At 38.9% G+C, this 27,754-nt stretch overlaps 1 protein-coding gene across 1 annotated transcript in view; it reads right to left on the reverse strand.

The window, feature by feature from the left end:
* Positions 1-25,115, reverse strand: part of LOC132855417 (E3 ubiquitin-protein ligase rnf213-alpha-like) — a 68,232-nt gene extending 43,117 nt beyond the window's left edge. Inside the window, exons 1-19 of the mRNA XM_060884348.1 lie at positions 25,008-25,115; positions 24,839-24,905; positions 24,405-24,451; positions 24,226-24,310; positions 21,698-21,780; positions 18,546-18,570; positions 18,341-18,371; positions 17,917-18,036; positions 17,211-17,389; positions 10,083-10,321; positions 9,601-9,803; positions 8,882-9,037; positions 5,469-5,646; positions 4,638-4,696; positions 4,310-4,481; positions 3,105-3,188; positions 2,762-2,857; positions 2,230-2,343; positions 1,974-2,003 (exon numbers count right to left, since the gene is read on the reverse strand). Of these exons, the coding sequence (XP_060740331.1) occupies positions 1,974-2,003; positions 2,230-2,343; positions 2,762-2,857; positions 3,105-3,188; positions 4,310-4,481; positions 4,638-4,696; positions 5,469-5,646; positions 8,882-9,037; positions 9,601-9,803; positions 10,083-10,321; positions 17,211-17,389; positions 17,917-18,036; positions 18,341-18,371; positions 18,546-18,570; positions 21,698-21,780; positions 24,226-24,310; positions 24,405-24,451; positions 24,839-24,905; positions 25,008-25,058 (2,019 nt within the window). The 5' untranslated portion in view covers positions 25,059-25,115. The remainder of the gene's footprint in view (positions 1-1,973; positions 2,004-2,229; positions 2,344-2,761; positions 2,858-3,104; positions 3,189-4,309; positions 4,482-4,637; positions 4,697-5,468; positions 5,647-8,881; positions 9,038-9,600; positions 9,804-10,082; positions 10,322-17,210; positions 17,390-17,916; positions 18,037-18,340; positions 18,372-18,545; positions 18,571-21,697; positions 21,781-24,225; positions 24,311-24,404; positions 24,452-24,838; positions 24,906-25,007) is intronic.
* Positions 25,116-27,754: the final 2,639 nt, after the last annotated feature.

Here is a 27,754-nt window from a genome sequence, read left to right on the forward strand (position 1 = left end):
TGCTAAACTGCCTGAAAAGTCATTAAATTCAGCTGGATTACAAAATTCACATACACAGAATTCAAGTGTTAAACTAAACTAAAAATGCTGCTTGCAGAAGTATTCAACCTCTTGGAGATTAGTACTGTACTAGGAAGAACCACCTTTTGCTGCAATAACAGCTTTGTTGGGTATGTTGTGATCTGTTGGGGTTCTATTACACATTAGTTGTGATTTTCACCTATTCTTCCTGACAGATTTGGTCTAGGTTTTTCAGGTTGGTTGGCTGTTGCTTGCTGAGTACAATTTTCAAACAGACGTCAAAGTGTCTGCATGGGTTTTAGATCTGGACTTTGACTTACTGTAGCTGTTGTAAAACATTTCTTTTTTTCATTTTAAGCACTCCTGCATTCCTCTGTCCTTGTGATGGGACCACTGTCCTGCTTAAAGGTGAGGTTCATTCTCTTATAATACCCAAGGTATTCTGCTCCATCCATTCTCCTTTCAATTAAAAAAAAAGCCCAGGTTCTGATGCTGAAAAGCATTCTAAGAAAATGATGCTACCACCTCTATACTGTACAGTAGTTCACTGCAGGGATGATGTTAATTGGGGTATGGCCTGTGCCATACACACAAATAGTACTTTAAAACTAGTAAAGTCTCAGTATTGGTTATAATGCCAAAAAAACATATTTTTCTGGGACATAATCTTGCTTACAAATGTCTCTTAATTAGCAGCTGTTTTTTTTAGCATTCCTCCCATACAGTCCTCAATTATTATTAGTCTGGTGCGTCTTCACTCCACTCTCAGCCATTGTACACTATACACTGTGCCTTCAGTGTGACTGTGGCGTCCCTCACCAATCTTCTACTTGATTTTGTACGATGTTCTGAGGGAAAGACTTGTTTAGGTAGTTATTGTGTAGTCATGCAGCTTCCACTTTCTGATTAAGGAATAGGGTCCAGAGGCTGTACCCATCAGGCTGTCTCTTCTGTGACAGTTCAGCTGAGGTTGTTTTTTGTGTAGAAAATGGGAGCTGCTTTAATACTTCACAGGTGAAGGATTATAATTCAAACCTGTCCTCCTTAAGATTATCTTTCATCTAAGCATCTGGAAACTTAATGGGGTGAATACAAAATGCAAGCAACACTTTTCTGTTTTTGTTTTCTTTGAAATACTTGCTGAGAAATAACTAATTTTGACCTCATTGTTAGAGAACAAGGAAGGTGTATTTATCTTTTCAAAAGGAAGGTATACAGTGGTGTGAAAAAGTGTTTGCCCCTTCCTGATTTTTTTATTTTTTTTGCACGTTTGTCACACTTTAATGTTTCAGATCATCAAACAAATTTCACACAGGACCATGTGGGTTTGGATTTTGTTTTCCCTTAATAATAAAAACCTTCATTTAATAACTGTATGTTGTGTTTACTTGTGTTATCTTTGACTAATAGTTAAATTTGTTTGATGATCTGAAACATTAAAGTGTGACAAACATGCAAAAAAATAAAAAATCAGGAAAGGGGCAAACACTGTTTCCAAACACTGTATTTACCTTTTGTTATTCCGAAAATACTGATCAATTTCATGGGTTTGAAAACATTTGCAAGCCTCTCTCTTTGGACGCCTGTCCATCACACCAACATGTGCTTGTAAATTTCATCCTAAAATCTTAACCATCAATACTTGGTGTGCATCCCCACAGTGCTATTTTATTCTAATCAGATCCTGGTGCAGTCTGTGTTTCAGTCCATTCCAAATGTGTTCAATGGGTACAAGGCACTTGAGATCTTTCTTCCACTCCAACTTAAACACACCATCTGTTCATAGAGTTGCTTTATACACAAGGGCGCTGTGATGCCGGAACGGTCCATATATGGGTGTGATGGTCACGTGTCCACTTACTTTTAGCCAAACCATAATTCAACAAATAATTCACAAAAATCTTTGAAATTTGGTACAGTTTGGTGTTATCTAGATCTGAATACTGTCTTACCCAACTAGATTGCAATCCTTTCTGGTTGTTCTAAAAAAAAGTGAAAAAAAGTGCATGAATTACAATTGATGTAGATGCAATACAGAAATAATGGCAGTACACTTGTTTAAATAAATAGATATAAATAGTGAAAACTATCACTATTAAAATATTTAGCATACTGCAACCAATATGGAGATACAGTACAGTGTCAGAAGATTCATATCTCTCAGGGGAAGAAATAGGAATATTGCAGTACTGGATTATATATTTTTACCTTGGATGTTAATCTGTAAATTGCATCCTGGGCACAAAACAACATGCAGTCCTCCATCGCAGAACAATCACCGGAATAATTACTGTAGTATTTCACTTGGTCAGTGATCTTTTGCTGTTCAAACAGATTAATACAGTAAATATAGAAAGGGTTTAAAAAAATATGCAACGTTATAATATTGTTAGCAGAAGCTAAACTGTAAGCAAATTACAATTAGTGTTGAAGTATGTGGAGAAAAATGTAAATAAAAACATTAGTCTGCTTAATTATTCACACAAGCATCACATAATGCATTTTCCTTCATTTCTATTTTTTATCTTACAGCAAATAAATTATATTATTTTGTTTGTGTTTACTGTGAATTATTTGACTTACATTATAGTCCATTTTCAAACTCTAGTGCTGTTTTGTCAATTATCAATTCTATTTTGGTAGAAATAGTCATTCTTCACTTTCACTTGTGTTACATTAAACTATACATTATTATAGCAGACACATGCTATTTTACACCTTCCTGTTAGACAAAACTTGCCTTGCCCAGAAATCCTTTGAAGTGTGTCTTCAAAGTTTCCTCCCAGACCTTTTGCCAAATATTTGGCAGTGGAAGATTAAACACTACACTCCATTGCTGAGAAAGAAATCACAAACATTCTTGACAGACTGTGATCGGTTTGTTAGGAGATTGTGCTCAGAATAACAATTTGTACAGTTTCATTATTAAATCCTAACTGCACACACTCGACTCTCAATATTGTTCTTTTGGCTGTTCCCTTTTCAGGGTCACCATAGCAGATCATCCAACCTGCATATTTGATTAGTAAAGTTTATTCATAGTCAAAATTATTACTTTACAGTAAAATGAATAAAATGCATACTTCAAATGACAGTGTTTTTTGGGAAATGTAGGCAGACATTTTCTCCATTAGATGAGATAAACTGGGCCTGTATTCATCTGTGTCCTGCAAAAGAATGAAATATTCTACATGAGGTGAAGTTTACAAACTTTCAAAACATGTTTTAACACTTTATTATTCAACAACATGTACACAAGTATCTTACAGTGTTAACTCTTGAATTTGTACAGGAATAACAAACTGAATATTCCATGCATGTGTTTAATCAATTAACTGCTGATGTTATTTTTGCTGCTTTAACCAGTGAGCTAACTTTATAATATTTACTGGATATACTGAAGCCCTTGATTGCCATGTGACTTGGTGTAATTATTTTCTTAATAATAAAGTAAAAACAAGAGGCTGGACAGATGAATGTATGCAAAAATATTATTTTCCTTGTGGCTACTGCCAGGAATTTCCCCCTTGTGCTGAGTACCACAGGCAGAAGCACACTACACACATAAGCAGTCTGTTTTGCTCAGCACACACTTTTGTGCTCTTGCCACATGTGTCTTGTAGTGTGTTCCGATTCATGTCTTGTTTTCACCCAAGTCCTGTCACTGGTTGTCTCCTGCACATGTCATTATAGCCCAAACCTGTTTTGAGTTTACCCTTTAATTAGTCTGTATATTAACTCATGTGTCTTTATCCAACAACAAGTATTGCTGAGTGTTTAATCCATACCAAGCCTTTTGTTTTGTGTTTATATTTCCTGGTTTCTGAAATTGTTCTATTTCCTCCTTAGAGCCTTTTTTGGGTCACCTAGTTATGGTTGTTTGAAGATTGCCTGAACATTGCCTATTTCCTGAGTCTTGATTCATGTTTGGATTTGTCTGCCTGCCTGTCAAATTAAATACTGAACTGCACTTGCAGTCACATGAAAAAAAAATTATGAAAAGGTTATTAAAAGTCAAATTATTAGTGAATAGCTTTAAATTCTGATTTACACTTACATTTTCTCAGATTTCAGTGGATCTGAATTTGCACATGGACAAATACAAATCCTAGTGTTTTATCTTGTTAAATTATAAGAAAATAAATGAATAAAATGAATTTTTAAACTCCAATCTTGTTTTTAATTGTGTCTAACAATGTGATATTTTTAACCTACTGTATATTCTGATGCAGAGTGATACACAATTTAAATTTAAATCTTTTTGTAAATTATCAAGACAGTTATTTACCATATCATCTGAAAGATGCTCAAAATAGTCAGTGAATGCATTTAGAAGCCATAGTGCTGACAGGACATTGTTCCAGTTCTCTGTCCAGTTTGTGTTTGCAAGGATAGTCAACGTTTTCTTCAGACAGGAGCATGCATCCTTCTTCAATACTTTTGAAGCTGAAATTTCTTGGCTGCTTGTGGAAACATACACTTCCATTATATTTCAAAGGACCTTGTTGTAATATTGAGTAATTTTATCAGGAAAAAACAGAAAAGAAAATTGTCACAGTCCATTGTTGAAATGTATAAATCCTATAGGAATTAGTATGCTGCCTTATTTGACTAACCTTTGTTTTAGATAGTTCTTAATCCGTAAAGCAACCATTTTCACAGCCTCATGCAGTTTCTGGCAAAATAAAAATGTGAAACTTTTTGGAATCTTTGTCAGGACATAAATGCTCCACATTTTGTACTTTTCAAACAAACATTCTACTTTTTCTTTATATCTTTCATGTCATCAGTAAGGAAACTTACCAGAGGTTTTTTGTTGAAATGAAAACATAACCTGATTAAGACATTTTTAAGATTCAAGATGAAATAATAATAACAAAAAACACACAGGTACAGGGAATCCCAAACTAGGTTTCACTTGATTTACAAAAGTGTTTGCAAAAGTAATTAATAGGGTATGTTAATCTGTTTTACTATACAGATATGCTGCAGTAACATAGTTTAGAATAACAAAGGACAAATAGACTCAAACACAATTATCTCTACAGTAACTTCATATAGGCATTTTGGTACTAGGTCAGAGGTTCAAAACACTTCATTGACCTTATCAGCTTTTCTCTTGACCACCCTACATACAGAATTTTGTGTTCAACAGATATGTGTACTACACTATTGCTCACATGAAATGAGGCAGGAAGCCAGATGTGCACTGACTTCCCAGTCTAATGGGGCTTTGTTTATAACATGGTCTAAATGTAACAGAAAAAACCTCCAGTAGTCAAATAAAAATCAAGATCTAGAAAATTATAAAAAGAAGAAATCAAGTGAAGCTCTTGTTTGTTACAAAGTAAACCTGCAGTAACACCGACCTGTTGTGGGTTTAAATCTGGACACCCCGGGCAAGGACAGATGCATATAAATTGAACCTAATATATATAAAAACTTACATCTAATTTATAGGAGCTCTGCCATTTAATCAGCAGTGACAGGAGTTCATCTGGAGTGATGCTGAGTTTCAGTAAGTGCTGACGGTCCTCTAGACTAGCCAAGTCTAATACAGCAGCTCTGAAATCTTTGTGTCTGTTGATCACCGATGAGTGGGTCTTGATCATTTTAGTAATGTTCCTTGGAAAGAAACACATAATTTAATAGTATATATATATATACGTGTGTATATATATATATATATATATATATATATATATATATATATATATATATATATATATATATATATATATATATATATACACGTATATATATATATATATATATATATATATATATATATATATATATATATAAATATAAATATAAATATACAAATAATATACAAATAAAAACAAGATAAAATAATACAATATCCATTACAAAAGCCAAAAAAGAAGCAAATAAATAAATACCCAGTTTATTTAAAAGTGCTACTTATTTCTAGCTCCAGACTAATGCCACCCCATTTTCCCATCGTAAAAAAACAAGATATATGTAAATAACAAGAAATAAATTAATAAAAAAAATAAGCATAATGTAAATACAGTTTTTAATAATAAATGCCCTTTAAAAAACATTTTCAGATAATATGGTAAACCTATTGCTGATCAGTAGATTGGGGATTTAAGCCCCAGCATCACCAAGCATTTGAGCAAGGCCTTTAACCAAAGTTTGACATTAACACTTAAATTTTTTTGGACAGGGAAATGGAAATTTTTTTTTACTTGCCTGACCAAACAAGTAGTCCAAAAATGTCAATAACAAATAATAATAATAATAATAATAATAATAATAACAAATACTAGCTTTATTTGTGATACAGCATTTGTGATATATACGTATTATATTATTTTACTTTTAATAATATTATGAAGTGGGTAACCTGCCACCTACAGCAGAAGCCAGAAAAGTGTAGGTTTAAACAAGCAGTTGCTTAGAAACAAGCTTGACTGATCAGAATTTGATTCAACTTTACCCCTTTGCAAACTAATCTTTACCGGGATTGCACTAGTCCAGGGGTGGCCAACCAGTCAGAGACCAAGAGCCACATTTTTTACTGTGTTACTGCAAAGTTCCACATCATACACATGGGCACACATGAACATCACCTTTTTTTCCTGCCATTTTGAGAGCAAACTTGACACAAATTGTTTACTCAAATGATCTTGCTCCTACTGGGAGACTATGAGGTATTTTCATCCCACTCACATGTGCGTTTGACGAAAATACCGTATTGAACTCAGGCAAAGCGAACACGCACATTAAAAAGACACAAATACAAACTTCAATATGCGTAAGAGCCGCATGAAACCGGGCAAAGAGACGCATGCGGCTCGGGAGCCGCGGGTTGGCCACCCCTGCACTAGTCAAACTGTCTTTCTATATTGATCTCTTTATGCTTTTCTTATGCCACCTTCATATACCTCGCCACATTCTGGGGTCATATTCACAGCTCCATACACCTTCCGCAATTTTACCATGTACACTGTTGCTATAATTCTGAGGCATTCTTGCTATTGTTGTACCTGGTTATATAATTATACTGGTGCATGAAGGTTTTTAATATCCAGCAGGTGGTCAGGACAGTTCTGTTCAGCTGCTCCAGCTGTGTCAAGGGGGACTCAGCAGCTGAGTATGAAGTTAAGTTTCAGACTTGGATGGCACAAAGTGGGTGGAAAGAGGATTGGGATAAAGTAATTTTTTGGGAAGGGCTTAACACCACACTCCAGGCCAATGTAAGAAATTACAGAAATTGCACCCAAATTCCACTCCAAGGTACACATCTAAAAGAGCTCATTCCTAAAAAGGTTTAAGTATCATAAGGTAATACGTTTAGGACTCTAAACATATAAACTCGATTCAATTATAAATATGGGAACGGCAGCAGGACATTAAGCATCACCACGAACAAAGGGTCTACGTGACTGCGATGACCATTTAAAGTGACCACTTGGTTGATAACAATTGTAACAATACCAAGACAAGGTGTACGTGACCATGATTAACATTTAAAGACAATCAGCTAGACAACAAGGTGTAGCCCAGCCATTTGGGAGACATTCAGTTCTTACACTCAATACACATTCAAAGCGGAACTTCATTTAAATTACCAAAAGGGAAAACTGTATATAATGCTTGAGCAGGATTTGCTCTGGGTTCTTATTGACTCCGATGAACCCAAATTATGTCATGTATTTTGTCACTGCTATGCTGGAATAAACTTCTTGTTCTTTATTAAGATCTTCACCATCATCGTCTTATTTTTACACTACGCATTTTTTATTTCTTACACCAAGCTCACCTGCCGTGACCAGGATATCCCGCTCTCACAATACATCACCCTAGCCATATGCCTGGTGCACACAGGGACCTGCAACCGCCCCAGATACGGAGGATCTCCCCAGAACACATGCAACCCACTTTGAGGAACACCAGCACCGAGTAAGGCAACATCTGTGCGTCTACTGCGGCCAACCAGGTCATCGGTGCGCCACATGCCCAGAGAAGCCATCTCCATGGGCTGCTAAGGTGAGCCTTTCTCTGTACTTGTACAATCTTCTGCTACCTGCCCTTACTCATCACTCTAACCATGACTATAATTTCTCAGCCCAAATCGATTCTGGTTTAACAATTAACCTCATCCACTGCCAGCTGGATAAAGACCTCTGGCTAACAGGCATGCTCTGCTCTGTCCCCTTGAAGATAACGGCAGTGGATAGATAACGAATAGGGAACGGTTATATTACTCACCACACCATCCCTGTCCCCTTACAAATCGGCCTGTTTTACATGGAGAACCTTGAGCTGTATGTTACCTCATCTCCTACCAAACCCCTATTGCTTGGTTTTCCTTGGCTCTACGCTCATGACCCTCAGATATCATGGAAGCATAAACAGTTTGTCTGCTGGTCCGTGAACTGCCACCGATATTGTTACAGGAATCACCTCAGCATCCTCTGCTGCACCACCTCCATGAAAAGCCCCATGTCAACTCAGGAGACCCCTGTGCTTTCTATTCTAGAAAACATACTCTAGCTGAGTCAAATTATAATGTGGGCAACAGGGAGCTGCTCTTGATTAAGGAAGGACTTGAGGAATGGAGGCATTGGCTATTTCAAAGTGTTTGAAGTGTCAAAGTTCCAAAATTCCAATTTCATTTCACAGTGACATATCGTCCTGGTAACAAGTAAGGCAAGGCCACTTTCAAGCCACCAGGATCCCACTGACAAAGACCTACCCGGCCTATCCGGCCAGGTCCTCTAATCATCGCCCATCTGCTAGAACCTTGAGTTGTGAGCAACTCAAAATTTTTGTGATTGGTTTTTTGTTTATATGTAAAGTGTATACATTTAAATTGAACAGGCTATACCTGGCTGACAATTGTAGCATATCTCGCTGTTGATCTGAGAACAGCTGAACAGATTCTGAAGATATTGCATAAAACAGAGCCATAAACCAAAGAGCTGAATCTGGTGACATCTTGCAGGCCTTGTTGAACATATAACGCACAGCTTTAGCCAATTCCCTGGAGAGGAAAAGAGAATTATTTTAATAGCATAATGACATAATTTGACAAAATTACAGATGACAGGTTCTAGTGGTTTTCACACATCTTTGCCACCTGACCTATTTGTTTACTTACCTCTGATTATATACCTTGGTTGGAAATGCCGAGTTATAGATCCTAATTATAGTGAGTTAGTTAGAGGCTATAAGGAAACTAAGACTGCAACCAATCCAAATTCACAAAACCAAACTGTATGTCAGAACTTGATGTCACTGGCATGTGACACGCAGTTATGTTAAAAAACACTATAGACTAGAAAAAAAAATGGCAGAGCACATTCAACAAAATGGCATCAGACAGCTAATATGTTTTTATAATATGTACATTAAAAATTCTTTACTACGAGATATTCAGAAGAATCTAATTCTTTATAAGTATATATATATATATATATATATATATATATATATATATATATATATATATATATATATATATATATATACACACACACACACACATTTAAGATTCAATTAAGATTCACTGCTTCATCAAATCAGATTGAAATATCCTGAACTCACCCTCTTGCAGAGTCTTCGAGACCTAGACTGGTTTGCAGCTCGCCATGTTTTTCAATGATTTCAGAAAGCTTCACAAATGTAGCTTTTTCAGGATAAATATCAAGAAACTTTGCAAGAACTGCTGCTGCAAGTACATACTGAACTGGAGCAGCATTGTTTAACCGATCAACTGCAGACTTAAACAGTGTTGAATTTATGATATCCTAAAAGACATTTACCATATTTTAAATAGGTTAAAGAACGTTAACAAATGAATGCAACAAATAGTGTTAAATGTTGTTTACATTATTCAGATTCAGAATTAACATCTATTTGTTATTAGTATAGTATTTTGTTTCTCCAATAATAACTTAAAAGAAAAACAATTTAAACAATAGACATTCTGTATTGATATACAGTATATTAATTCTGCATAATTTTTAAGAAAAAAACAGATACTATGGATTAATATACTGTAGTTATTAATTTGTACATCTACTTACCGTGAATGTCATTATCAATGTTACAGCCTTCGGTTCGTTGCAGAAAATACGTCTAGTTTGTAGGCACTGACGTAAAAACTCAACTGTAGTGGGCATTTCCGATAAATCCGTGCCATTTGTGCAACTTATCAACTGTGTAAAGGTTGACAGAATGAATTCTTTTCGTATTGTCTTAATCTCCATGTTCTTACTAAAGTATCCTCTTGGTTGCATGCATACATCATCAAACTGGTGAAAGACTAAAAAAAAAGACAAGACATGCAGAATATTACATTTTTTTACAAAGAGTAAAACATACCTACACATATACCTTCATTTTTTTTTAAGTGAATGCATTTTGAACAGGAAGGAGGAGGATGAGGTCCTTCAAGTTTTAGCAAGACCTTTGTAAAGAAGGATGGGAAAGGGAGAGGTCCAAAATTTCTGTCAGGATCCAGCCCAGACTTTGGCCATGTGCTTTTATGTTCTGTGTCACGTGTCTGCCCTGCCCTTGTCTCTTCCTCCCTGCCTCTGCACAGCTGTTCCTTATGTCTAATTGTCATGTGTATTTAGCCGTGCTGCGTTGCCTATGGCATCTCAGAATCCTTGTTGTCTTGGTCACGTCTCTTGTTGCGTCTCTTGTTGCGTCTCTTGTTGTGTCTCTTGTTGCGTTTGTGTTCCTGTGTGTCGGGGGTTGTGCTCTGCCCTTCTGCTCGGCTGTGAACATTGTTCGGCCCTTCTGTTTGGCTGTGGACGTCACTCGGCACTCTCTGGCTGTGAACTGTATGCCTTGCTCCCCCCACCTGCCTCGCCGTGTGCCTTGCTCTCCCCACCTGCCTCGCCTTGTGCCTCGCTCCCCCTCCTGGATCTCGCCGGGATCGTGGTCCCCTCGGATATGGTTTGATACAGAATTGCCGCATCGGGAGCTGTGCCTCAAGGGGGTACTGTCAGGATCCAGCCCAAACTTTGGCCATGTGCGTTTGTTTATGTTCTGTGTTCACATGTCTGCCAGTCTGCCGTTCACATTGTCTCTTCCTCCCCGCCTCTGCACACCTGTTCCTTATGTCTAATTGTCATGTGTATTTAGCCGTGCCACGTTGCCTATGGCGGCGCGGAATCCTTCTCATCTTGGCCACATCTTTTGTTGCGTCTCTTGTCGCGTCTTGTATCTTGTCTGTGTTCCTGTTTTGTGTTTTTTAAGTTACTTAACCTGTTTATTTTAGCTATCCTGCATTTGGGTCTGTTTTTATCCCCGCATCACTGACAATTTCAATATTGTATTGAAATAAAAATAATAATCAAAGCAAAATCCAAATATTAGTGTGTGACTTCTTTTTTGGCCAGGCAGTTCTTTACATTTTTAAATCTATAAATCTATCCATAATAATAAAGTCAAAGGGTGATCGTGGTGAGGAAGAACTTCCATAGATGATATGAAAAAGAAAACTGAAGAAAGCAGACTGAAAAAGGAAACCTCATTCTCATCTGGGTCACACCATAGAGTGGAATTATAAATTATTATAAACACCAGAGAGAGTTTTGTGTGAGATTAAGAAGGTTTCAGTTCTGGTTTTACTGACAGAGGGATACAGTGAGTATCAGGTTGCTCCCATCCTTAAAATGTCAAAGACAGCAGTTCATAAGAGCAAGGTCAAGCTGCAGATATTGAAAACATAAAACAGCAGCCGGGGTGAAGTGCATGGCAAGGACACTTCGGAACAGGTTCCAAGAGACAAAAAAAGCCTTTCATCAATGGGAAACAAAGAAAAGCCAGGATGAGGTTTGCAAAAGTATAAGGATTGGACTGTAGAGGACTGGAGTAAGGTCACCTTCTATGAGAAGTCCAGTTATTAGCTTCAGTCAAGAACTGGTTGTCTAATGGTTAGAAAGAGGCCTGGAAAGGCCTATAAGCCCAGTGTCTCACACCCACTATTTTTTTTGGTGGAGGATCAGTGATGATTTGGGGTTCTTCAGCAAGGCTGGAATCCGGCACATTTGTCTTTGTGAAAGACACATAAATCAAGCCATGTACAAGGTTGTCCCGGAAGAAAACCTGCTTCCTTCTGCTCTGACAATGTTTGCAATCTCTGAGGATTGGATTTTCCAGCAGGACAAAGCTCCATGTTACACAAACAGGTCAATCAAGGTGTGGATGTAGGATCACCACATCAATTCCCTGACAGGGCCATCCCAATCCCCAGACCTGAACCCATTAGAAAACCTTTGGAATATGATGAAGAGGAAGCCATCACAAGCCATCAAACAAAGCTGAGCTGCATAATCCTAGCCATATTATGGTTAAAAAGTGGATATGTTGCTCGGACATCAAACTGTTAGCCATGGGACTCTGGCTTTATTATCTGCCAAGCAAGATTTCACGTCATCATTGTAGCTGTTTACAATCCACCATCAGTCAACCCAATGTCTGCAAGCAGTGTTATTTACAACGTCATATCACAACTGCAGACCAGACATCTGAGTGCCCTCATCACCATTAAAAGTGACCATCTTTAACCACAGTATGTGAACTGTCAGACCAGAGAGGTGAGGACCCCTGACTTAATGAATGCAAATGTAAGGAATGCATACAGCCCGTCCCCCTCCCCTCACTGGGCACAACCCATTGCACTCAACCCCTGTCATATACCACTTGTAAAGTGCAAGTTTGTAACCACCAGAACCAGAGATGGATGGATGAGGCTTATGAGAAACTTCAGGCCTGCTTTGAGGTTACAGATTGGCAGGCACTTGTGTGAGCCACACGGAGAGGACTTTGATGGACTCACAGAGGCATCGCTGACTACATCAACCTTTGTGTTGACTGCACTGTACAACCATGCATTATACTTTGTTATCCCAACAACAAGCCGTGGGTAACAAACGATATCAAGGTCACCCTGAATGCAAAGAAGTGGGCGGAAGACAGAGAGGAGGTGAAAAAAGTGCAGAGGGAACTGAAAGTAAAATGAGGCAAAAAGACACCCATAAGGGAAGCTCCAACAGAACAATTTTGAGAGGTTTGGAGTGGCATGAGGACCATCATAGGTTTTCAAAGGTCCAACAGCGGAGGTGTTGATGGCGGTGTAGATAGCGCCAGAAAAAATAATCTGTTCTTCAACAGATATGATGTCCCTACCCATTGTCTGTCTGCCCACCATAATCAGCCACTAAACTTTCTCCTCCTTCTCACAGACCCCCTTCATACCTACAGCATTCTCCTTCTTTACCCCCTCCCCCTCTTCACAGCTCCACACCCTGTTTTCTCATACCTGGCTCTATACCCCTCCTCTCCCCCCTCTGTCACCTCCACTGTGACATTCACACCTGATCAAATTAAAGGACAGCTGAGGAAGCTTCACTCCAGCAAGGCTGCAGGCCCTGATAAGATTTAGCCAGGGGGATCAAAGCCTGTGCCCCCAGCTCTGTGATGTACTTCACTACATCTTCAATGTGAGCCTGAGCTTGCAGACGGTAACTTTGTTATGGAAACATCCTGGTTGGTCCCAGTTACAAAGATGTCACGCCCCAGTGAGACCAAGGACTATAGGCCCATGGCGTTAATGTCCCATATTCTGAAGATCTTAGAGAGTCTAGTGCTGGAGGAGCTCAGTCCCATTCAGTTCACCTAGCAGCCCCACCTGGGAGTTGAGAATGCCATCATCTACCTACTGAACCAAGCCTACACTCACCTGGACAGGGCAGCAACACTGTGAGAGTCATGTTCTTTGACTTCTCCAGTGCCTGTAACACCATTTGTTCAGCTCTACTGGATAAGAAACTGACAGTGATGCAGGTGGATGCTTCCCTTGTGTTCCGAATTGTTAACCACCTGACTGGCAGACCACAGTATGCAGCACTGTTTGTCGGATAGAGTGGTTTGCAACGATGGAGTCCTGCCATCTTCAGAAATGTTCTATAGTTGGTTGCATCAGCAGTGTTGAGAAGACTGAGTATAGGACTACAATGGATAACTTTGATATATGGTGTGAGCAGAACCATCTGCAGCTCAATGTGACAAAAACAAAGAAACAAGTGGGGAGTACAAAGGCACCTATGACCCCTATTTCCATCCATGGGTTCTCTGTGGACATGGTGGAGGATTGCAAATACCTGGGAGTTCACATTAATAATAAACTGGACTGGACTAAGAACTCCATCTACAAGAAGCACCTCTACTTTCAGAGGAGGCTGAGGTCCTTCAACATCTGCAAAATGAGGCTGAACATGTTCTATGTGTCTGTTAATTCCTGTGCTATCTTTTTTGCTGTTGCATGCTGGGGCGATGTTGTAAGGCCAGTGATGTTGTGGGGGTGGAACTGGACTTTTGACTGGAGTGTCAGAAAGTAGAATGTTATCTAAGCTACTGGCCATCTCAGACAACATCTTCCACCTGCTCCATGATGTCCTGGAACGATACAGGAGTACGTTAAGTCACAGACTCATTCAACCAAGGTGCTCCACAGGGTGACACAGGAAATCCTTCCAACCTGTGTCCATTAGACTTTATAATTCCTCTGGACATCAATTTATCTCATTGTGCAACAATATACTTTTACTGGTATAGTTATTTAAATCATAGTTTTATTCATTCATTCATTCATTCATCTTCTACCGCTTATCCGAACTACCTCGGGTCACGGGGAGCCTGTGACTCAGGCGTCATCGGGCATCAAGGCAGGATACACCCTGGACGGAGTGCCAACCCATCGCAGGGCACACACACACTCTCATTCACTCACACACTCACACACTAGGGACAATTTTCCAGAGATGCCAATCAATCAAATCAATCGACCGGGGGAGGAAACCGGAGTACCCGGAGGAAACCTCCGAGGCACGGGGAGAACATGCAAACTCCACACACACAAGGTGGAGGCGGGAATCGAACCCCGACCCTGGAGGTGTGAGGTGAACGTGCTAACCACTAAGCCACCGTGCCCCCTTAGTTTTATTCATATTTTTGTATATATTATCTTAGTGTATATAAGTCTCTATTTATGTATGAGATGTATTTATCTATCACATCTCAGAGTATGGATTCCCCTACACCTTTGTTGTCGCATTTCTCAACTGTAGCAGCAGAGGAGATTTTACAACTCATCCAGTCTTGCAATCCTACCACCTTCCCATTGGATTCACTCCCTTCCACTATGCTCCAGACCATCTTGCAAGACCTTCTGCCCTTCATTACCACTATCGCCAATAGATCCATAGCATCTGGTCAGGTACCAACTACTTTCAAGAGAGCAAGGGTTATTCCCATCCTGAAGAAACCTGCTCTGGATCCATCAGACATCAGTAACTACAGACCGGTATCACTTCTCTCGTTTCTTTCAAAAATTCTTGAACGCATTGTCTTTAATCAACTGTCTGTCTATCTCTCACAGAACAACCTCCAAGACCCCAACCAGTCTGGCTTTAAAGCAGCTCATTCCACAGAGACAGCCCTTTTAGAATGGTTCGCTTCCTACCTGGAAGGACGCTCATATCAGGTAACATGGAGGGGAGTGACATCTGCTCCACGCAGACTCTCCACTGGCGTCCCACAAGGCTCAGTACTTTGTCCTCTTCTTTTCTCCCTGTATACTCACTCTCTTGGGGAAGTTATTTCCTCACATGGGTTCTCTTACCACTGCTATGCTGATGATACACAACTTATCTTCTCTTTCCCACCCGCAGATGCCACAGCTTCTGACCGGATCTCTGCATGTCTGGCAGAAATTTCATCATGGATGACTGCTCATCAGTTAAAGCTTAATCCTAGCAAAACTGAGCTGCTCTTCATCCCAGGTGATTCATCCCCAGGTCATGATCTTGCTATATCCTTGCACAACGATCTGATCTCCCCTTCAGCCACAGCTCGCAACCTTGGGGTAACCATGGACAATCAACTGTCCTTTTCCTCTCATGTTGCTAATGTGACTCGCTCATGTCGGTTTCTTCTTTACAACATTAGAAGGATTCGGCCATTTCTGTCCACACAGGCTGCTCAGGTACTTGTTCAGTCTCTTGTCATTTCTAGACTGGATTACTGCAATGCACTGCTGGCAGGTCTACCTATGAACGCAATCCGTCCTCTGCAAATGATCCAAAATGCAGCTGCCCGGCTTGTTTTCAACCTGCCAAAGTTCTCGCACACCACCCCGCTGCTGCGATCCCTCCACTGGCTTCCGGTAGCTGCACACATCAGATTCAAAACACTGATGCTGGCCTACAAAGCCAAAAATGGACCAGCTCCCTCTTACCTCAAAGCCCTCATCACTCCTCGCACTGCACCCCGCACCCTCCGATCTACCAGCACTGCTCGACTGGTTCCACCATCTCTCAGGGTAAGAGGCAAGTATACTACAAGACTCTTCTCTGTTCTGGCACCAAGGTGGTGGAATGAACTTCCCCTAGAGGTTCAGACAGCTGAGTCTCTGGCTATTTTCAAGCGGCGGTTGAAGACCTACTTATTCAGGAAACACTTCAACTAGCACTTCTTTCCTTATCTTTCGCATTTAAAAAAAAAAGTCACGGTCACTTTTTCATTGTAACTTTGAACAAATGTTTTAAACTCATGGTATCTTAAGTATGTAACCTAGTGAGCCAGCATTAATGTATTCAATGTTAGAGATTTCAACACTTATGTATGTCGCTCTGGATAAGGGCGTCTGCCAAATGCTGTAAATGTAAATGTATCCTTATTTTGGTGACAAACCCAATTCCCCCCTGGGGATTAATAAAGCATTCTTATAAAGTTCAATGTGAAAGGTTGGAGGAGAGCAGGGCAAGAAGCATGAATGCTGTAATTAAAAATTACATGTTTATTCCACCAAACTTAAAGTTAAAACATTAGTATTGTGTTGTTTATAAATAAATACAAGCTTGTTTTCTTTGCATTATTTTCGGTCTAAAAACACTGCATCTTTGTTACTTTGACTAGTTTTTGTTTACTTCAAATAAATGCTCTAAATGCCAATACATGTGTAATGTGCATTTACATGTGTACAAGTTCTTCCACAGGGACAGAAAACAGTAAGTAAAGGTGGATCAGTTTAATTACTTTGTGGAGGGAAATTTTATCCAATTATTTTGACTCATTTAAGCGATATGCTAATAGACGAATGCTATATGCTAATAGATTTAATTGTTGGTTAACAATCTTACCTTTATCCATTGCAGTGATGTCTCTGAACAATTTCCTGTATTTGTATTTCTGAATTTCATCTTCAAGTGTTTCATATTTGTCTTTTTTATCAGTAAGACAGTATTTGTAACAAATATTTTGTGTGCATGACTTGTAAATAAAAAGGTCAAGTTTGAACATCCGACCAGTTTCATCAGATCTGGAGAAACACAAACAATTTATACAGTTTATATCTAAATTCACTTTTATACAAATGCTGATGTTCTGAGGTGTTAATTGTTTGACTGATGGCTTGTGGCATGGCACTATATTTTTCTGGCACACTTTTTTGGTGTTATTAATTCTATTCCTGTAAAGTCCTACAAAAAATGAAGACTATACTATATTATGAAAACAAATAAGAGAAAACCTCAGAGCTGATTTGAGATAAATACCCATTTAAGCACCACATAAAGTTGAGTACAAGAGTTTCTGAAAAGCGAGGTGTTTCTAAAGAGCGACGCTGACCTTAATCATGTTGTTCTTGTGTGATATCTGCTCAAGTAAGGAGCAGTGTTAAGTATAGCCACAATATTTTGAATAATCCAAACTCATTTTTATATCTGGACACGTTAACTTATTATAAACTGTACAACATTTGAATGCACAGTGTGTGTTTATAATTGAAGTTCCTTTTATGGTGTAAAATGTAATGTATTTCTTACTAAATGTAAATTATCAACTTACCTTATTAGATTCATCTCATATTTTCCTCCGTCTGAGAAGACAAGATGCATCTTATCATGTGGAGAACCAGCTTCCTTCCGAAGAGCAGCATAAAACATCACACAAATACAGTCTTCGTTCCTAAAGTGTTACAGAGAGTTAGAGAGCAGGTGAAGGAAAATAACAGGGTTGAAAAAATGCTCTTCAAAAAGGAAATTTCAGCCATGAGATGTCAGTGTTCAGACATTCATTCACAAGTAATACATCTTTTATAACTAAATTGAATGTTTAAAAGTAAAAGCAGGAAACAAGAGAGTGTGAGTGACTGAGTGAGTATGAGAGTGAGTGAGTGAGTGAGTGAGTGAGTGAGTGAGTGAGTGAGAGAGAATGAGTGAGTGAGAGAGCGAGTGATTTCTAAATTTTTCACACATAAAATTAATCTTACCTGTCTTGATTTTTTGGCCAATAGTGTGACACTAAAGAAAAAAATATTCAAAAATGGTAACAGTTAAAGGAAACTGTGTGTAAAGGGCTGTATAAACTTTCTTTGGTTACACATTGTCCAGTGCTTCAGAGCTCATAACACATAATAAAACAGAAAAATAACTGATGATTTGACTTCACTGATATTTTTAAAACAATTCTCTCACCTTCATATGGACGTTCAGACAAAATCTAGAAGATAAAAATATTGTAAGTGAGAAATGGACCTGAGATAGATCACTTTTAAATCTTTAGTCTCAGTATAATACGGTTAGGTACAAGCTGATCATATGATAATTACATTCATTTAATTAATTAAACTGAGATAACAGGCCTTATAATATACTGTATTGTGCAAAAGTTTTAGACGTTAAAAAAATAGAAAAATAGAAGTCTTAATAGTTTATATTTTATCAAAATGGAAAGTAAATGAACAGAAGAGAAATCCAACAGCATCAGTTCTTCTAGGTTTACTTGCACACAGTGTTTTAAGATAGGTTGGACCAATCATCTTGAAGAACTGACCAAAGGTCTTCTCTAGGCTGCCTCTGATCCTTCTGTCTCTGTATGTAATCACAGACAGACTGGATTATGTTGAGATCAGGGCTTGACTGAGACAAACCATCTCTTCCAGGACTCATTGTTCTTCTCTATGCTGAAGCTTTCAAGGAATTTCCACCATGTTTCACTGTTGCCTGCAGATACTCATTATTGTCTCCCGCCCTTCTGTGAATATCCAAATATTTCATACCTATGTGCTTAGTCCAGAGACCTGCTGCCATTTTTCCGCACCTAGTTCTTATGTTTTTGTGTATAGTTGAGTCTCTTCACCTTGTTTCCATATCGGAACTTCTATGAAGACCACTTCTGATCAGATTTCTTTAGACAGTAGTTTTGCTGTGCTGAGTCTTGTCATGGTGTATGACCTGTGACATGAAACTGTCTCCACAACCTCACCTTGGTAGAGTTTGTTTGTTTCCTCACCCAGTGTGAATCTCCTATACAGCTGTTTCTGTTTCCCTTAATGACTGGGTTTCAACCTACATATGAAAATGATGATCATCAGCACCTGCTTGGTCTAGTTGGTTATTCACACACCTGATTCTGATCCCACAAAATCACTGAGTTTTTGTAAGTGTATGAAATGATGCTGGTTTGAAGCCAAACGGTCATCACACTAAATACTGGTTTGATTTAGATTTTTCTTTTGTTTGCTCACTTTGCATTTTGTAAATTTCTAAAATAAATTAATAAAATATATTTGTCACAACCAGGACCCGTACAGGACAGACCTGTGCAGGATAGCTTCAAATGAAAGGGGTGTAATTAATGATAAAGACAATACAATAAAAGACGAGAACTAAAACAATACAAATGACGACACTTAACAATGACTACACGGAACCAATGATTCCGCGTTGCCATCGTCAACGTGGCTCACTTAAATGTACAAGATAATGACAACAATTGGGAACAGGTGCGGAGACAGGGAGGAGAGAACGAAGGCGGAGCAGACACATGACAACAACAATAACAATAGCACATGGCCAAAAGTCCGGGCTGATCCCTGACAGTACCCCCCTTGAGGTGCGGCTCCCGAAGCGTCAAATCCTGTCTTGATCCCGACGAGGTCCAGGAGGGGGGTGGCGAGGCACACGGCAAGGTAGATGGGGGGAGCAAGGAACACGGCGAAGGCAGATGGGGGAGCAAGGCACACGGCAAGGCCGGTGAGGGGAGCAAGGCACACGGCAAGGCCGGTGAGGGGAGCAAGGCACACGGCAAGGCCGGTGAGGGGAGCAAGGCACACGGCAAGGCCGGTGAGGGGAGCCAAGGCACACGGCAAGGCCGGTGAGGGGAGCCAAGGCACACGGCGAGGCAGGTGGGGGGAGCAGGGCACACGGCGGCGCAGCCAGAGGGGGCCGAGCGACATCCACAGCTGAGCTTAAGGGCCGAGGCTACGTCCGCATCTGAGCTGAAGGGCCGAACGAAGTCCACAGCCGAACTAAAGGGCAGAGCAACGTCCACCGCGGAGCTGAAGGGCCAAGCGACGTCCACAGCCGAGTTAAAGAGCCGAGCGACGTCCACAGCCGAGCTAAAGGGCCGAGCAACGTCCCCCGACGCACTGCGGCCAGACCCTCATCTTGACGACCAGAGAAAAAGGGAGGGAGGGTGGGAAAGATCTTCCACCACGGGCCTGCAACACCCCTGGCAGATGAAGTGAAGCGACATCCTCCTCGGCGGAACCGGAAGTGGAGCGGCGTCCCTCACCGGAGCAAGGTGCGGGGCGATGCCGCAGGGCACCGAAAAAAAAAACACGGGAGCAAAACTGGGCTGGTGACACCCTCCGTGGATGAGGTGAGGTGACATCCTCCTCGAACGGAACCGGAAGTGGAGCGGCGTCCCTCTCCGAATAAAAATGCGGAGCGGTGTCACCGACAAAAAAAAAGTCCAGAAGACTGACGGAACAGTCTAGGGGGAAACAACGAGCAAAGGTCCAGGAAGACTGACAGAACAGTCTAGGGGAATCGACGAGCAAAGGTCCAGGAAGACTGACGGAACAGTCTAGGGGGAAACGACGACGAGAGAAAAAAGGCTGGTCCGAGCTGGAAGCTATCCTGCTGGGTCTTAGTATTGGCGGAATCATTCTGTCACCACCAGGGTAGGAGGGAGACAGAACCGTACGCAGGATAGCTTCAAATGAAAGGGGTGTAATAAATGATAAAGACAATGCAATAAAAGACGAGAACTAAAACAATACAAATGACGACACTTAACAATGACTACACGTAACTAATGATTCCGCGCTGCCATCGGCAACGCGGCTCACTTAAATGTACAAGACAATGACAACAATTGGGAACAGGTGCGGAGACAGGGAGGAGAGAACGAAGGCGGGGCAGACACATGACAACAACAATAACAATAGCACATGGCCAAAAGTCCGGGCTGATCCCTGACAATATTTGTGTTTATTTTATAAACTTAGAGAGAGAGAGAGAGAGAGAGAGAGAGAGAGAGATTTGGTGAAATTTGCAAGATATGCAATTTTTTCAAATTGCCGTACATTTCCAGCAGGTCATCACAACACACACCCAGCTAAAGATCTCTCTGTATCATGTGTGTGAAACGTTACAGCTGTAATAGGATGTAATTGCCCATGTATCTTACTCATGTGTGCATAACACATTGAAAAAAACAATCTGCAGGAAAATGTAACATTTTTTTGGACACAACAATCACAAAAAACCTGAGAAATACTGAAGGGTCTGATTAATATAAAATCTAGACTACAAACAAGAATGTAGATATTGCTCCTCACCTCAAACCCCTCCTCCTCTGTTTGAGAAGACTGTGAGGGCTCCTGTAGAACATCCATCTCTGGTGGATTGTCTTTTAATTCACCTAAATATGTGCAAAAGGTTTATTTCAGTGACATTTATTTAAACTAGCTATTAACCTATCAATTCTGGCACACTAAGCTAGTTTAAATAAATGTCATTGAAATGACTCACAGAATTTAAAAACACAGATTGTTGGAAATAAACATTGAACCAGACTGGTTTGTTTTCATTAAACTATGCACGTTGTTTGAGAAATGCTTCAGAAAACTGAGTCGGGCCGACAAACAAAACAAACGTGTAGCCAGTGATCAGAAAGGGGCGGGTCTTGTCAATATGTGGTGCAGAGAGAGTGTTCAGTGCGCATGTGTAACATTAGCAGAAAGAGATTGAAACATTGACATGGCGGATAAAAACGAAAAAAGGCTTACGATAAGGCAAGAAGCAGGACCTGTGTTAATATAGGATCAGCTTCTCAGAGCTGGAGAGAACTGGACGTCTTCCGCGTGAAACGGAGCTAAACCTTTCTCGGTACAACACACAGTACTACAAAAACACATTTGTATTAACATAGTATTGCTCATTGAGTTCATTTATTGATAAAAATATCCCCTCGGCCAGCTGCCCCAGCAGGTTCCACCATAATATTTGCCTGGGTTGCGTATGTATCTGTGGGGCGGAGCTATCAAAACAGGGGTGACACCCATTTGAATTAGGGGCGTGTTTGTTTTGGTGATTTCAAATGTCAACATTGGCTTTCAAACATCGTGCACCCCTCCTTTAATACAATAAACACATTGAATACAGCTATGGAAAAAATGAAGAGATTACTGCAAATGTATCAGATTATCAGTTTCTCTGGACATGAACTTCTTTGTTTTACTCTATAAACTACTGAGAACATCTCTTCCAAATAAACATCTCATCATTTAGAGCATTTATTTGCAAAAAATGTCTTCATTTATTTTTTGCAGTACTACTAGCATTGTTTTTTAGTGTCCAGCTAGTCATATAGGAAGAGGATCATGATAAATTCGGTATAGATGTGGTTCAGGTGATAATCAATACTTCATTAAGCAGAATGAGGTTGTGTCTGTGTTGGAATTCAGTAGTCACTGACAAATATGTAGAGATGCTGATTGAAAAAAAAATAATCCTAATTTTTTTAGGAGATGTAGAAGTAATTTGATGGTAAATAAAATGTCATGTTTAATGAGGTGATTGTTTTTGACATTTTGAACAGTTAAGTCAGGAATGTACACACACATTTCAAAACACATCTGATGCAAAGCCATGTCCTGTTCTGCTTCAACTGTTCTAGCAGACCCTCGGTGGGGAATTATTTCAGTTATGTTACTCATTTTGGTATCTAAGCTAGCTCCATTTTTCAATGAGACAAAATATAACTTGACAGGAAATGCATGTGGATCTTGTGAGAAGTTACATTGGTACTTGTTTAGTCCACAGTATACTTACATAGAACCTGTAAATATTAGCCTGGTCATCATGGTTTGCACGGTCAGTTACAATTACAATAAATTTATTTCCTTCAATCAGACTAAAATTTCCTCCATCCTGCCTTCTAGTGGCAACAATGATTTTTATTAATAATCTGGTTTTGAATATAAAACACCCTGCGATGGGTTGGCACTCCATCCAGGGTGAATCCTGCCTTGATGCCCGATGACGCCTGAGATAGGCACAGGCTCCCCGTGACCCGAGGTAGTTCGGATAAGCGGTAGAAGATGAATGAATGAATGAATGAATATAAAACAATATTTATAATACTAGCTGAAGGAAACTGCTTATCTGGAAACTGGTTATCCTGCATCTCATTTCATGCTTCTTCATGCATGAAGTAATTACACATTTGTTGAAGTGCTTTTCCTCAAGCAGTTCAACTCAAAAGCACATTTTATCTGTATATATGCATGAACGGTGGCCTCTTTGTACCAAACAGACATGAAGCCAGTGTCAATTCCAAGCTCCTGAAGAGCTTTGTTCAGGTTTTTTTTTTTTTACCTTTTAAGGTAAGTTGTATTACATGTCACCTAATAGAACCTGTCTGGGATTTTCATGTAACTCAAATGCCTTACAGATGAACTACACGTCATTAGATCACTGCACCACACACTTACATTCTCATCCACTTATTTACTCAATCATTTTTATTTCATAAACCTTTCCAAACCTCAAATTCATAACCTGCTACAGTATTTGCATATAGTCATTTATATAAAATCATTATAAATACATGTAGAAGAGGTACAGAGCTGAAATACAGTGTTATCATATTTTAATCATCATCTCTTATGTTCAAGCTTCACCTCAGAGAGACATGTATATTTATATAACCTAATAAGTACTATATAATATAAAGTACTGTATAATATACTATTAAATTTTTTTTTTCCTATAATCCCACTAACATTCGTCTGTGACATATATTTCACAATGACGTGATTTAAAGTGAACATTACATTAGAGGCATCAGTGTACATCAGTGTACCTGTCATTGTTGTGTGTTTCTGTCCATCATGTGGAGTTTCTCCTGTTCTCTCTGAAGTAGCCTCAGCTCTCACCTTGGTCTCCGACTTAAAATGACGAAATATAAGTGTCCAAAAGAATGTATACATTAGATATCTGAAGTGATTTTTATTATTATTAGACATTCTGAGCTCCTCTCACCTTTGTCCTCGTGTTCAGAGTGTCTGGTTGTAGCTGTCCTGCTCTTTCTAATGAAGATGTTTGAAGAGATAACATTAATAATTCTGAAGTCCTGCCATTTCACAACACTTTATTATATACTCTACTAAGTGCACAAAAAAAGGAGTTTAATAACAGAAATCTGTATTAAGCTTCATTTACATTTACAGCATTTGGCAGAGGAACTTATCCAGAGCGACGTACATTAGTGCTTAAATCTCTAACATTGGATACATTTATACTGTAGGTCAACAGTGTTAACATTATTAGCTACTCATATATATCTCAGGTTCCAGTGAATTAATTCGCATCATTATTCCTTGCTGTGTTAATGATTATTTTGTGCATTAAATGTTAATTAAGTAGCAAATTATTATCTTTTAGAATTAGCTGTTTTTTTAGTCAAGAGTTCTTACCATGAGAAATGTTGTGTGGAAACATGTCAGAAGTCCCCACAAAGTCTGTTCTCTCTTCAGCAGGATTCTGAAAGAAAATTCATTTAAAAAGACTAAATAATGTTTTTTTATTAATATTTTATACAACTTCTGAACTGAAAAAAAAGAAACCATATAAAATATTCATTACATTTTGAGCAGCCAGTTCATCTGAAGGGTCTGTTTCCTGAGAAGAATCCATTTTACCTCGGCATCAGTTACAGGTTTACCTGGAAAGTGCTTTATTTATTCATTTATTTATTTATTTATTTATTTATTTTCTATGATGATCTATTATATATAACAGAAGAGATTTCTAACATTATCTACTGCTCCCATTTTGTTGCACAAATATCGGATTAAAATAGCCACTAGAGGGCGATATTTGTCCGGATAAAAGTCCCTTAAACTCTGAGATAAAATAGACTGCAGGTTCGAGACTGTGCTCCTGAACTCCTATTTTAAATGTATTTAGATGATTACAAAACATAAATTCTATAATGTAGAACTGTACAATAACATACCTCTGAAATATTTTACAATGCGATTTTTAGTGTTTTATTTAGGTGAAAAATAAAAACCCTACAGGTTGCAGAATTACAATCCTGTGTATGATAATATGCCTCAGTGTGTAGCACTAAAATCTGCTCTTCCTCTGACAAATGCAAAACAAGCCTTATATATTCTGCTCAATGCAGTTTATTTTCTGTTAAACATTGATTTAAATTATTCAGAGAAAAGAGACAACAAACTGATTCATTATTAAATCAGAATCTCTAACCTGTTTGTTCTGCATCCTGGAAAAAGTGTGTAGACTCAGTAGACTGGGGTATTTATAACAGACACGCCCTGGAGGAGGTGGAGGTTTAAAAGGAGGTGTAAAAGAGTCAAAGAACATCACTGAAACTTTCAAACATTCATTTTTACATTCATTAGCATGCATCATTAGTCCATTTACTGTAGACAAAATACTGCAAAACATTTGGGCTAAACTTTATATATGCAATAAAAAAAAAAGCCCAAACAAACAAACAAACAAAAAAAAAATGTTTTTTTTTTTTAATTTTATTCTTTAAAAGCATATTTACATATATAATAAATCCTAATTAATCAATAAAATGATGTATTTTTATCTTGTAGAAGTGGCATCTATAGTATTAATAGGAGAAATTATATTTATAAGACTATATTTTATAAGTCAAGTGACAGAATAGAAAAAATCTTTATTATGATTGTTTAAAATCAATGAAAAACCGTTTAGCAGCTCTGCAACTTTAGCAGCAATCAAACACTGTAAACAGGTTTATAAACAGCAATATACTGTATACAGGACATGTGTTGTTGAGAATGTATTAAAATTTAATTTGTCACATACACAGTACACACATGCAGTGAAATGCTTTTAAGTTTTTGCATATCCCAGGTTATTATGAGCCTGGGGTCAGAGCGCAGGGTCAGCCATAGTGCAGCACCCTGGGGCAGGAGAGGTTAAGGGCCTTGCTCAAGAACCCAACGTTGATGTCTCAGCAGCTTGTGGGCTTAAACCCTGAAATTCTGATCAGTAACCCGAAGCTTTAACCACTGAACCATTACGTCCTCTGTACTTAGTATTTTATTGTACTTAATAAAAATAAATTATGATCTGCAAACACATGTATCGGTGCCTGAGTAGTTGACTTATTACTTAGAACTGCACACACTTTAGGTATAAAGTCACATGATTTCTCAGAAGACATAAAGCAGTGTTATTATTACACAATAAGAGCAGTGTGTGAGACACAAAAGTGACATGTGGAGACCAAAACCTGTTAAAAACTTGAATGTCACAATCCTATAACCGTCCTGATGCCAGAGTTTCATCATTTCACGTCACCCTGATACACTGAGCTTGAGCTTTAGGGAAACGGCTGCCATCAAATTTTACAGAAAAAGATAATAAACAGAGTAATTTATTCAAACACTGTTCTAAATCACAATTTAGTTATGGCCTAATGGTTAGAGAGTCTAACTCCAAACACTAAGGTTGTGTGTTCGAGTGACGACTGAGGTGCCCCTGAGCAAGGCACCGAACACCCCCAACTGCTCCCCAACCGCCGCAGCATAAATGGCTGCCCACTGCTCTGGGTGTGTGTTCACTGATGTGTGTGTACTTTGGATGGGTTAAACTCAGAGAACAAATTCTGAGTATGGGTCACACTATGGGTCACCAGCCGTATGTCACGTCACTTTTTTCACTTTTTAAAGTGAAAGTGAATTCTGTATAGAAATCAAAACTGACCTCAACATCACAGAACAGGAGATCACTACCAGATTAATCTCTGATAAATATGGATTATTATTAAATCTCATTTCAGGATATGTGAAAATGTATAACCTTCTCTAAAATCTATATTTCGTTCTCTCTCCTTTTACCAGACACCGTGGTCTTGGACAGACAGTGAAGGAAATAACAGTCAAGACTGCTCCACTGATGACATCCGCAATCACTCTGTAATTACAAGACACTAAATTAGTACAGAACACAATCCTTCAGATTCATCAGCTTTCACATTGGAAATTATATTCAGAGACTCTAAAGATTTAAAACAGCCCGAGAAAGTAGACTACTGTAGGACTAAACTTTACAGCTCAATAATTTATGTAGTTAATATGACTTGATCCAAGACACATGAAAATGTAGAATTAACTTCACTATTAAATAAAATTCATTTACAAACCTGTACCACTGGTGTGAAATGTGCTGGAGTTGGAATATAAAAAGTTCATCTGAATCCAGCACATCACTTTATATTTCTACAATAACAAGACTGCAGTTTATTTTAAAGACATTCCTGATCTTATTACACATTAAGAGCGTGACAAACGTGACATGTGGAGACCAAAACCTGTTAAAAACTT

This window comes from Tachysurus vachellii, chromosome 12 (genome assembly GCF_030014155.1).
Source record: "Tachysurus vachellii isolate PV-2020 chromosome 12, HZAU_Pvac_v1, whole genome shotgun sequence".
In the NCBI taxonomy this organism is placed as follows: domain Eukaryota; kingdom Metazoa; phylum Chordata; class Actinopteri; order Siluriformes; family Bagridae; genus Tachysurus; species Tachysurus vachellii.